The sequence below is a fragment of the Zootermopsis nevadensis genome, unplaced genomic scaffold, assembly GCF_977971745.1.
Source record: "Zootermopsis nevadensis isolate Lab colony 2312 unplaced genomic scaffold, Znev_1.0 Znev_ptg000017l, whole genome shotgun sequence".
Classification (NCBI taxonomy): domain Eukaryota; kingdom Metazoa; phylum Arthropoda; class Insecta; order Blattodea; family Termopsidae; genus Zootermopsis; species Zootermopsis nevadensis.
This window is the reverse complement of record NW_028259149.1, coordinates 2,243,398-2,257,025: the sequence shown is the minus strand read 5'-3', so window position 1 is coordinate 2,257,025 and position 13,628 is coordinate 2,243,398. Positions and strand designations below refer to the sequence as shown.

At 37.6% G+C, this 13,628-nt stretch overlaps 1 protein-coding gene across 5 annotated transcripts in view; it reads right to left on the bottom strand.

Annotated features, from left to right (window-relative positions):
* LOC110834257 (disheveled-associated activator of morphogenesis-like protein) overlaps positions 1–13,628 on the bottom strand; it is a 199,053-nt gene that overhangs the window by 31,273 nt on the left and 154,152 nt on the right. For all 5 annotated transcript variants that reach the window (XM_087350060.1, XM_022073212.2, XM_087350061.1 and 2 more), the window contains 8 exons: positions 12,809–13,036; positions 10,309–10,506; positions 9,042–9,256; positions 8,624–8,690; positions 5,598–5,715; positions 3,279–3,411; positions 1,758–1,884; positions 843–1,040 (listed from right to left, as the gene is read on the bottom strand). In XM_087350060.1, the coding sequence (XP_087206186.1) occupies positions 843–1,040; positions 1,758–1,884; positions 3,279–3,411; positions 5,598–5,715; positions 8,624–8,690; positions 9,042–9,256; positions 10,309–10,506; positions 12,809–13,036 (1,284 nt within the window). The remainder of the gene's footprint in view (positions 1–842; positions 1,041–1,757; positions 1,885–3,278; positions 3,412–5,597; positions 5,716–8,623; positions 8,691–9,041; positions 9,257–10,308; positions 10,507–12,808; positions 13,037–13,628) is intronic.

Here is a 13,628-nt window from a genome sequence, read left to right as displayed (position 1 = left end):
CGAATAATAAGAGATTCTCCAGCAGTTGCATAACATTACATTCCAGAGGTGTTTGAATACTTCTTCTGAAAAGAGGCAAATACACACATACAAACACAATTCTGTATGTCAGATGTCCGCAGGACAAAAATTTGAAGTATTAACAAAATCCCTACAAATTATCCTTTTCTTCAACCATAATGTTAAGTATTTGTGTCTGGCCCATGACACAACATTCTCATCCTGTGCGATGTAGTGCAAAACGATAAAGCCACATTCGGCAATTTTTAATACTTTCCACACTGTAAAATTTTAAATTCTTTCAGTTATGTCAACTTTTCATGCAGCATATAGTTTGATATACACTTCAAACTATGGATTGAAATTTTGTAATTTGAGCTGTTGCGTGTTTTAAGAACTACCACTACAAATGAGGAAATTTCTTTATTCTCTCTGTAAATTTTGCAATAAATCAAAGCAGGAACATTCATTACATATACCACTTAGGGAACTTCCGGGAAGCGCGTAAGTGCCAAGTGCTGCTACGATCTTGACCTATCACTTACAACACAAAGATAAACTTGGCTCTGACAGGGTTATTTCAATAATCACAAAGGTTTTTAAAATAACCTAAAAATTCAAACAGTGAAACAGAAACAGAAAACTGGTTTCGATTTCTCTTCATTTAAAAACTTACACTCGTTCTATAACATTAAAACTAAGAGCGCAGCAAAACGCAGCAACGTCAGAAATTGGGCCCATTTCATATTACTGCCAGTAGCACATACATCAATGTGAAGAGAATTTTCCACCATATGCTAGTCTGACACTTCCCACATGCCTAGTAGAATTCCTCTGTTTACCTTGGCATCGTCTGGTAGACTCCCTGAGCTGACAAGCCTTTCCAAGCGATGTCTCTCTCCTCGTTCACAGTTCACTTGTCGATCTAACTCCGAGGCACGATATTCCAGCTCTGAAATGCGTTGTTTGGTCTCCAGATTTGCTGCTGTCTCTTTCTCCAGTCGTTCTTTCACACGCGTCAAATTTGTTTCCATATCTTCCTAAATAGTAGCAACACAAAGAACATTTTCACCACCAACCAATGACTAGTTAACAAGAAAACTGACAGTGGAACCACGGTTCCGGAGAATCTGACGTAAATACGTCTCTGTATTTAAATTATATTTAAGCATTAAATACAATGAATGTAATGTCAAAATTATCTAGTCTACGACACACTTCTTCTACAAGCGATTCACAGTTCAGCTCTTTCTGCAATAACGAAAGTGGACTGTTGACGGCAGTAATGTAACAAAACAATGCAGAGTAAACAGATGACGTTTCCTGGGTAACATAATGCATGCAAGCTGCCCATTGTTGTCGGTCCATATTTACACATTGTTGATATGGATCTTACACATTTTCGTTCCACGTTTTCGTTACACATTTTCCTTTCACTTTCTTGCCGAATGACCCTTCCGTATAGACGTATTTACGTCAGAAATATTTAATGTTCAACATAACATATTCTTCTATTTCACTATTCTTCATTTTTTCAAAACAAGTTACATTATACTGGATGAAGAACATCTGTGAGCTTGAGCTGCATCACAGTGAGGGATGATTGGAAGATGGAAATGGCATGGGGGGGAGAAGCATTATGTAATATCTCATTCCCTCCCTCCCCATACCTCAGCTGGCTAGTCACCAACACGTGTATTTGTAACAGTCAATAAAGCTTGGAGACATCTTGTGACAAGTGTACATGGCTGAAATACCTTTTCTTGTGTCCTGAGATCTAGTTCTTGCTCTTTCTTTGCAAGTTTTGTAGCAATTTCCACATTTTCCTTCTCTAATTCTTCAGCCTTGCTCCTTGCTGCAACCAGCTCTTCTTCCTTGGCCAGGCTACAAAGGAAACAAAGTACAATAATGAGCAGATCACAAATAACATGCTCAAACACAGAGATAGGTTGGGTTAGGTTATGAGGTTAGGTTAAGTTTGATTATGTGAGTTTATGTGAGTTTAGGTTAGGTTTTACTATGTGATGTTAGGTTAAGTTTGATTATGTGAGGTTAGGTTAGGTTTGATTATGTGATGTTAGGTTAAGTTTGATTATGTGATGTTAAGTTAAGCTTGATTATGTAAGTTTAGGTTAGGTTTGATTATGTGATGTTAGGTTAGGTTTGATTAGGTTCGATTATGCGAGGTTAGGTTAGGTTTGATTATGTGATGTTCGGTTAAGTTTGATTATGTGAGGTTAGGTTAGGTTTGATTATGTGATGTTAGGTTGTTTGATTATGTGATGTTAGGTTAAGTTTGATTATGTGATGTTAAGTTAAGCTTGATTATGTAAGTTTAGGTTAGGTTTGATTATGTGATGTTAGGTTAGGTTTGATTAGGTTCGATTATGCAAGGTTAGGTTAGGTTTGATTATATGATGTTCGGTTAAATTTGATTGTGTGAGGTTAGGTTAGGTTTGATTATGTAATGTTAGGTTAAATTTATGTGAGGTTAGGTTTGATTATGTGGGGTTAGGCTTGATTAGGTGAGGATAAGTTTGATTAAGAGGTTTGGTTAGGTTAGGTTAGGTTTGATTATGTGCGGTTAGGTTATGTTAGGTTTTATTAAGAAAGGTTGGATTAATTTGGGTTAAATTAGGTTAGTGTCCAACACATCAGCAAGTGCAGTGTGCAAAACCAGTTACCAAATTTTGTTCCTATTTGCATCACTACCAACATAACATCAAGAGTTACTCCCTGCAGTCTCTGGTAGCTGGCTTTCATTGCATCACCCAGCATGGGCACATATCTGTGGCACTTGAATTGTTTCTATAAATGTTTGGAATGCAACTGAAAGGCCCAGGATGGACCTCAACAGCCTTTATCCCCTTTGGTTAGCGATGGTAAGATCCAGAACCACTATATAATTATATAAAACTACTGCAGTTCTTGTTTGAAAGTTCAGTTTAATTATGAGTGAATAAGCAAGTGAAATGGTTATGAAGAGTGTGAGCCAAGAGTTTTGTTGTGTACTGGTAAGTTTGTTGAGTTGATAGAGTGATGAAGTCAGCAGCATGATGAAATAGAATAGCAAAGGTCACAGTGAATATGAGTACAAAGACAATGAATCAACTATAGGCAAAACAATCAAGATGGTGGTTTATATACTAAAAATACTTAAGTCAAAAAAATAATAACTGTAATAACAGTAATAAATCTATATTTAAACCAAGCTACTTAATTACTGATATGATAAAATACTGAGCTATCTGATTAAATATTGTGCACAACATACTCACAGGTGAACTAGTTCCTTAACATTAATGTTAAGCGGCGAGAGGTCAGGGTTTTCACCGTTCTCACTTTGTAAGATGATCTGCTGGGTGATACGATCAAACAGCAACCAATGCTGGGGATGAGATCCATAGTCCACTGTCAACACACAAGAACATCATACATACCAACTATAGAAAATAAGATAGTGGAATATACAAATGCATGTAATAAGCACTGGCAATACCAGCAGGCAGCGTGCAAGTCAGCTCAGTTTTTCCAGTGACAACGCAGCACTCAGCTCAGCAAGAACAATTTGTATTTAACACACTAGAATAAACAAAACTATAATAGTATCTGATATTTTATACAAATCTAAATCTATATTTTTTCATCTGTCCACCCATCTCTTTCATCTGAATTCAAACATCTTACAATATTAGGCAAAAGTTTATATTATGAAGCTTCTCATGTACAAAATTTCTTACAGTGGTAAACATGTCAGTGTCGGTCACTTGGACAGAAAGGCCTTGTGAACCTGTAGGAAGCCACCAACGTTTCGGAGGAACATGCTGCTTCCAACTTTGGGGTAATTTTCCTCAAAGATTAAACTCAATTTTCTCACAAGTGATTATAATTTGAAGAAACTTTGCTGACACACTGTACTGCTCAAGCCATTTGCTTCTCATTAAATTTCATTTAATTCTGTACACTACCAGGCAGTGCACATTCATCATGGAAGAGGACATCTGATCATCTGAAAGCCCGGAGAAGGTCAGAGGAGCATTCCAAATAAAGTTTGGCATCAAAGCTGGAATGGACAGGCACACAATTTCTAGCTATGTCAAGAAATTTTGCAAGATGTGGTCAGTTTTGGGCGATTAGTCTTACAGCAGCAGGCCTTCAATAGCAAGGACTGAAACCAATATTCAAAACATTCAGGGGCAAACACACTGAACACATCATAATATAAATGCCCTGAAATGCTGATGAGAATGAGATTTTTGTCTCATCATTTAGGTTAAATAATAATAATAAATAATGAAGATATCCGTCTTCTGGGTTATTGCGCTGTGTAGTCTGGTCGATGATTACCAATGTTTCAGAGGTCATACTGCCTCCATCATCAGGGCGATGAGTATGAAGATTTCTGTCTTCTGGGTTGTTGCGCTGTGTAGTCTGGTCGATGTTTACCAACGTTTCAGAGGTCATACTGCCTCCGTCATCAGGGCGATGAATATCGCCCAGATGACGGAGGCAGTATGACCTCTGAAACGTTGGTTAACATCGACCAGACTACACAGCGCAATAACCCAGAAGACGGATATCTTCATACTCACCGCTGTGAGAACCTCAAGTCTTACACAATAAATAATGACATCACAGTCTCTGAAACCTAAAACACCAATGACCACCCTTTAAAAAGCAGTTTGTTCAAAACTGAAATATTTGGACATTGTATGGCGAAAGGAATGGCTGCTAGTGGAAACAACTTTTTCTGAAGGTTGGCAGAACTAGTGAGAAGGTGAAGGAAGTCAACAGACTGTGCAGACAAAACAACCATGGGGTATGTACATGAGAAACAGAATCGCTTCTGTGAATGAAAGGAGAAAACTTTCCGCTGAGGATTTCCGACTGAAAGTTCAACATTAATTGCGCTACTTAAATTTGTAATTAAAAGGTCCAAACTGATAGTGCGTCAATAAGCAGCCAATAAAAAAGACTTCTTGTTATTAATAAACCTGGAAGTACATCACCATCATAACAGAATCTCATTCTTCATCAGATGTACATCATAATGATGGAGGCAGCAAGGACCTCTGAAACATCAGTAAACTTCTACCAGACTACATGGCGCAACAACCCAGAAGATGTACATTTTCTTAACAAGCCATTCTTTTGCCAGTCAGCGACATTCTAGTTTTACCACCTTATGACATGCAGTTACCATATTTATTTAATCGCAGATTAATGATGCCGTCATTAGGTCAGACTATAAAATATCAAATTATAAAGTTATTAGCAAATGTTAAATTGGAAAGGATGTGGAAGTGGTCATGGCCTACTTTAATGTATTATCCCGCAGTTTACATTGAGTGGCTGAAGAAATCTATGAACAATCTCTGTCAAGATAAACAGTCTTTCAGCAGATATTTAAACATGGGACCTCCAAAACACAAACAAAAGTGCTAAGTAGTTGGCCATAACATTCAGCACAATCCAAAGTGTCCAGACTTTTTATCTTAATTTTAAAGACTAAATCTCCCTTTATTTTCTTTATATGTTGAAAATGTGCCCAAGATTCATGCTATGTAATACTGCCTGAAAGACATGAACCTACTTACATGGTAACAATATACAGTGCTGCAGCAGAGAAAGAAGGTGAGGATAGGCCGCTGTGTGGCTCAGCTTCCGTCGCAGCAGGTCAAACATTGACGATGCACTTTTTGTGTCCACATGTTCCTGTAACATATTACATCAGTCATTACATCACTTCTTAAAAGTTAACAGTTACATGAAGTAGAGAAACGCACATCAAAAATGGAACAAATTCCCAATAAAATATTCTCAGGCGATCAGCCGCGTCAAATCAGAACCCTTATGATGGGGACAGAGATGGTCCCTCAAAGTCTGTTTCTTTTAACCATATAACATGGCTAATCGCCTGAGAAGATTTCATTGAGTCACGTCACCGTGAAAGCTTCAAATCATATATCAGGAACAAATGTTGATATCTGATGTTAACCCAGTTGTTAAACACAGAAGTGACACAATCTCTCCAACACCTTCATAAAATCTTCTCCGGCCAGCATCCGCGTCACTTCGTTAAACTCTGCTGACATTTTGAGGGCCATCTGTTCTCATTTTCAAGGCTAGCCTTCAGCAGAGTTTAACCAAGAAGATTTTATTAATGACATCTGCTGTGAAAACTTAACGTCATATAATCAATACCTGTTTTTCAATGCTTAACATACTTGCTATTAAGCATTTGCTTAATTTAACCAGCCCTTAAGCAGTATTTAACATTAATAAGGGGCACCTAGCACTTGAATATCAAATAATGGTAAACCTGACGGCAGTCAGAAGTTTCAGGTGGGGTCTAAACCACAGACTTTTCAGTGTAAATGCACGGCACAGAACACCTACGCACAATGTCTCAGGTTAAAGATCTGTTGCTTCCATGCATAAAAAATAAACTCAATCTGGTTTTTCGCTTCCATCAAAAAGTCAAAATTGTGAATGCAGGGGTAAACAATATCAATGATCCATTGGGTTGTTGTGCCATATGAACTTGTAGTTAGACACTACATTCAGCCCTAAAAGATGGAGGATATGTTCCTCTGTAACAATTCATCACCTATCCTGATGATGGAGGCAGTAAGAACCTCTAAAAGGCAAGATATTTCTGTGAAACTACATAGCGCAAAAATCCCAGAAAACAATCATCTTTTTACACACAATTGATCTAGTGTATATATCACATTCACAACAGTCCACCAGCAGTTAGTTCCTTTCTAAGCCACATGAATCCAACCCACACCCTCCCATCCTATTTCCTTAAGATCCATTTTAGTATTATCTCTCTCTTCCCTTCGGGCTTCCTAACCATAATTTTGCATACACTTCACATCTTCCTGTGTCTTTCATGCCTGCTCATTTCACCTTCCTCGATTTCATTATCCAAAAAATATCTCGCCAAGATTACAAAGTATGATGCTTTGATCACGTAGTTTATTCTAGTGTCCAGTTACTTCCTCAATTTTAGGTTCAGACATTCTCCTCAGACACCTTTAATCTATGTTCTCTCTTTAACGTGAACAAGTTTTACATCCATACAAAACAACAGGTAATTTTTTTCTTTTCCTTACATTTTCTGATAGCAGACAGCAATATAAACGACTGTGAATAACATGGTACCAAGCATTCCCTAAATTACATCTGCTTTTAGTTACTCTATAAATACAATTTTAATATGTTACTGTCATTCCCAAATATTTTAAAAATGCTGTATTCATATGTGTATACCTCAAAACCAAAAGCAGACTTCTAGTCAAACCGTTACCATTGCCATGAACTTCTAAATCTTTTCATCAATGAAGGTTCCCCCATTTCATTTTCCCTTTCTGCCGCAATGTATGAAGCAGGAAAACAAACAAACAAACAGAACCACACTAAAAATTATACAAAATTATACTCAAAACTGATAACTTGTACAGAAATTCTCTTCATAATACCAACAATCATTAACTATGAAATAAGATTTCCAGTTATCGTAGTGATGAGTATGAAGGTGGCTGTCTTCCGGCATTTTTATTTTAAAGTGCATCACTCTTGCATGACCAACTTTTTACCATGTCTTCTACATTATCATTAAATGTACATTTTTGTTAGACTACATGTTTCTACAGTACTCAGTAATCATCACATCCATAAATTACTGCAAGACTTTTGCATTATGAAATGTTTCATTAATTTTTTTAAAATACTAAATAATACAAAAATAATATCTCATTTTTGCAGGCAATGTTTTGATTCCAGGCCAGTGGTATATTACAACTGTTCAACTGTTATAGTCCTCATGTGTGTTTGTAAAAACAAGTTATGTTTTTATATTATAGAAACTTATGTAAAATGTAATTTTTATTTGTGTTGAGGTAGCTCAGTCACTACAGTGACTGACTATAGACTGGACGACCGGGGTTCGATCACCGACAGGGGCAAAGGAATTTTCTTCTAGCCTCTGCGTTGCACCCAGCCTCCCGTCCAAAGAGTATCGAGGTGTAACACTGACCAATCACTCGCATCTAGTCCTGAGGCTCTCCCCGTAAGTGCATACATGGCATGTAGAGGGGCCTCTTTACTTTTTTTAGTACATATTATCTGTACTATGTCATCTTGATGGTTCCACGTCATGTTTTGGTATGCAGCTATGGAAGTGTTTCCTGTGCATTCGAGTCCATGAGTGAAGGGAAGGGAGAATTAAGAGGAGGTAGCAATTAGTGCTGCTACCTATTTGGAAAATTCAAATTAATTATTTCAAAGATAGGGTTATTATAGTTAATATTAAAATCACTTTTACGTATCTGGTCTCTACTGATTCAGAACATACAATATCTTTGCAAGTCATTCAAAGCCCCCTACCCCTTTTGATTTGTCTTCTGGGATGAATCGCCCTGATGTTGGAGGCAGCAGGGACCTCTGAAACGCTGGTAAACTTCTACAAGACTACGTGGTGTTACAACCCACAAGACAGTGATTTTAATTCTTTCTGAGGTTCGTATTTCTACGCTGACAACAACACATACATAAAACTAATACCCAAATTTGTTCTCTAATATCAAGTGACTTTTTACCACATACAAAAGCGTACCTTTTCAAACTTCCTTGCCAGTTCCTTCTCATCTTCATTCCTCACCATTTCAAAGAAATCTAAATGCCTGGGGAAAAATAAATAAAGCACAAAGCATTAAACTGCTAAATAGAAACATGTAATATTAAGAAAGCTAATTAATTTGGTTTCATTTTCAGCATCTGACGAGTCTACTATGCAATTCACAAATTTCTGTTGTAATGTCAATACATTTAACATGCTGCAGATGTAAAATAATGGTGTATCGCATATACCACTATTCTATATTGATCTCCTTTCATAAAAACATGCATAAAACACTTATCTCTTGTAGTCTGTACCACATAAAATATTTCTAACTTTTTAAAATAATTTTAAAAATCACGCTTTCATCCAGCCTTGGCACACTGATGTGCCTGTCCATGTCTAAGACACTGACCTGTTGAGGGTCTCATTCTCATGGCCACGGAGCTTGTCGATAATGGGCTGGATACCAAGCATCAGGAACTCGTAACGAAGATGAAGGCGGAAATCAAGGTTCTCTTGACCTGGTCCATAGTTGAGGACAGCATTCACGAAGGACATGATGGCTGTCTTGAGATTCACCTCATCTCGATAGATCCCCGTACTGCGATCCAAGTCATTCACGATACCCTGCGACAGTTGAAACTGGAGTTGTAAGAGCACTGCCTTTATCCCAACAGGTGCAGAAAACTTTGATCATGTGGGTTTCAACATGGGATCCAATTCACCACTCTGACTCCATATTTGATCCTCTGCCACATCTAAAATTAACTTTCTGTACTTATTATATTAAAACATAGTGTATAATGGGTATTTAAATTGTCGCTTCAGAATGTCAGAAAGAGAGAATTTAAATGGTGTGGCAACGTGCAGAATATTACAAAGAAGTCCAAATCAGTCGCTTATATATATATTCATAATTAAATATAATTCTGAATCAACTGCAAGGTCATCTAACTAGAAGGCTGACATAGTTGGGGGATGCACACCAGATTGAAGATAATCACAGTGCTAAGATTGTTTAATGTTGACACTTCTCGTTCATTGAACACAAATGTGCGGACGATACACTGGGAGGGATTGGGGATAGAGCAGGTGTGTTCTGTGCTAAGGCACTACACAGCCAACCCTTCAGGTTTTCATAGTAAAACTTACAACACAATAACAATCAGGATAATATTAATGCAAATGCACATGCATTTCCTAAAAATTCTCTGCATGTCTATATGTAAGAAATGTAGCAGAATTTTCCAAGAAACAAAAACGTTCAGTGTGCTGATTTTTTATTTTATAATAATTAAATTGCTTTTAGGATGAACATAAATTTATGTTTGATACTGCATCTTTGTTCATTGTTCTCTGATATAAGATAGATATGTCCTATGGTGCCACATCCAGTACGTCCGCACTAAACATCCTCAACTTAAAATTTTCTTCAGTCCTGTGTTCAGTGCGTCCTCTAAAAAAAACTGTAACCAAAGTTACAACGGCATCTACGAAAACAGCAGAGAAAATAAACTTCAGAAAAAACGCTTTAATGTGGTAGGAAACAAAAAAATAGCTGGATTCATTTTACTACAATTTCTAGTCCCACAGCATCACTGATTCTGTACCCTCTCCTCTCCACCAAGTTTCATCTATTAATTCCTCTTCTTTTTTTATTTTTATCTGAAACACGTTACCTGGAATCGTGTTCTCTCGGAAGCAAACTTCTGATACTGCAGCATCGCCTCCAACACCTTCCTGTGACCACCGGGCACCAAGCACACAGCTCCCAAGATTTCCAGCACAGCCACTTTGGTCTTAATATTCTCGGTGCTGAGGCTCTGAGCAATGGTGTTGATGCCTGTTGGATGCGCCAGCACGTGTGCTCGACCGTTCTACAGCAAGAGGCAAACAAATGCAGTCCAATTAATTTTCCTTTTAATTACTCAATTCAATCAAATTACTAGGCAGCAGGGATGCTCAGTGGTCAGCACTGATTCCTGTACTGTAACGTATATTTCTAATGGGATTTTCACATACGAATGAAAGAGGAAATTTTTTTTCACATCAGGATTCTGCTAGAACCATTTCACACCAGACTGCACAAACTGGTACAAAATTCAAAAACTGATGAAGATGTACCCTGGAAGAAAGCACAGTCTCATTTCAGTACGGCATTTAAATTCCTGGGTCTACGTACACGTATGGATTTAATTGGAATCTAAACCACCCAAAAGTGCTGCATGTTACAAAATACAGTATATTTATTGCATTTTATGCTAAAAAATTTAAATAAAAACTCTATTATTGAGAAAGAACCCATTTACTTGCTCATAAAGTTTCGTAATAATCAGTCTTTATAAACACACCTACTTCAAGCTTATTTCCACTTATTCCAATTTTTTACCAAATTTTAATTAATTATTCTTCAAATTTAACCTCATATCATATATTTACGTTGGTAGAAAATCTTGGTGTCAACCGCATTTGGCTTAGAACTGCTACCGGCATTTTGTTTGGTTTGCTAATCCTCATACTGAAATGAACACAATCATTCTCTTTAGTGGTAATTTGATTACAGAATTGTTCAACAATGAATAGTTTCAAATACGAAGAGTAAAAATGGCCTAAGGCATACAGGTTCACATTTGTAACAAACCCCTTTAGCAGACGCAGACATACTTCACATGAATAAGTAAGGGGTGTCGAAACAGGGTAGCCTGAGAGGCCAGACAAACAGAATGAATACGACCAATATCCTACAGAAAAAATGTGATTAGGATGATAACAAGATGATACAACCCCCATCTGCAAACAATGGAGATTCCAAGTAGGGAGAACCCACAGACAGTCCATCTGTTCACTGTTGACGTAGCTGTCAAAAGACAGAATGTGGCACCCCACGTAAACAAAGACTACGTCATACAGCGTTTTCGTTACTTCTTCAATGACGCCTGCATAAAATATTAAGTCTACCACTGATGGATGCTAACAAATGAGATGATTAAATGCAGCTAAAAATGTGTTTTGCAGTTGAATTTGACACTAAAAATTATTTTCTTTTTCATAACCTCATGTTCCCCTCTGCCACCACAGCAGAGCACATTCCCCAGGTTGGAGATCATTACCCTAGACCAGGGGTTCTCACCCTTTTTTGCTGGCGTACCACTAATTCTAATTTAACACATTAATTGTACCACTAACCAAATGTATTCAGGGAAAACTGTTATTTATGTTAATATTATCTTACTTAGCTCGGTTACCACTCAACATTGGCTCATATACCAAAAGTGGTACGTGTACCATAGGTTGAGAAAGGCTGCTCTAGACCATCACAAGCACTTTTATCATGGGATGTAGTGAAAAAGACAAAAAAGAATTATATGAAATTTCAAAAGACAAATTTGAAAAATAAATATACTCAAATTTAAAGCATTCCTTCTACTTCAGTTCATATTTCAATTTTTAGGGGGAAGTGTCATTTAATGAAATGTGCACGTGTGTGTAGTAAAAGCATACAGCTGTTAATCTTCTAAGGTATGCAGTGTTCATTAACTTTCACTACTAATTGCAGCATTTATTTTTGTAAGAGTTATATAAAGCCTTAACGATAAAATACTGGTTACAGAAAATAAAAATATTTTTCTTAATATGGATGCCAAAAGTTTAATTAGACACCTTTAAAATAAACCTATAATAAATTCCAAAGTGTGATACACCACTGGAAACAGTAGTACATTAACTTATTTTTAATACTCTTTTCACTCCCCACAGAGCAAAGGTGCCTCCTTCTGGAGGTTTCTTGATCTATTAGACATTTGGTAGGACTCCTTCGACGAGTGATCAGCCCGTCGCAAGGCCTCTACGTGTACACAGGACAGCACAATACAGAAAGACGCAGACAAACATCCATGCCTTGAGTGGGATTTGAACCCACCATCAGCGTCCAAGCGCACGAGACAAAAGGAAAAAAAGAATTAAAATTTTGTATGATTATTCATCTCTGCACTCACCAAGCCTCACGAGACAGTCAAGTTGAAACGTGTGCCATTTTGTGCCGATCAGACATGAAATTACAATCAGCTTCCAAAAACAGAAAGACTTACAATTTTAACTATTTAAAATGTTTAAAATGCCCTCACTTCAAGTCGTCTGTTGTCAGTGTCATGAAAACTACGCAACTGAAGATTTACATACCGAATTGTTCATAAGAGCCTTCACACATCCAATAAGTGATGTGTGAATGGAGCTTTGTGCAGTGGCATAATCCATGGCAGACAGAAAACCAAGCAGGGCAGGCAAGCCATCCAGTTCAATGAACCGCAGCACAAAACTATGCGGCTGGGTCCTCAGCGCAGTCTTCAGCCCATCAAGCTGCCGCGTGCGTGACCGGACCTCCTCCTCCGAATCCACTGGGAACTGCAGCTACAACAAATATTGCAGAAATGTGTACAACAAATAAGAATCACATTCACACATTACTTCAATTAAATTATAAAGTTGTGACCTAGTTTCGTGAATTACCATCATCATTAATGGTAATTTCTATGAAGGTTCTTTCCTCAGGAGGGAACCAGCCAAGGCATGAAGCTGACCAATTACCAAAAGCAGTGGCAAGGTTAAGATTGTGTGGAGTTATATGTCCACTTCCCCATACATCTGCATGGTGTAGCGCTTAATAAAGCACTGAGAACAACTTCGCCTTTACCTTACTACCAACCTCGCTGTTATTATTACTAGTTGTTTACTATGCCTTTGCATACACAGTAACAATTACAGAATGTATAAAGTGAAGCTTTCGCGGCGACAGAAGTTGATGAAATACTCTCGGGTAACAAGCCGCGTCAGGTGGCTGAATGGCGAATTAACCATCTCTTCCGCCAACATTTCGAGAGCCATCTCCAGTTCAGTTTCGCAGCTGCACTGAGGATATTGCATGGAATGTGAAAGGCAATGGTTCTGGCTTAATTGAGGTGCCCGAGTACAGCCACTTCCTACACTGTTAAACAAACCAGAA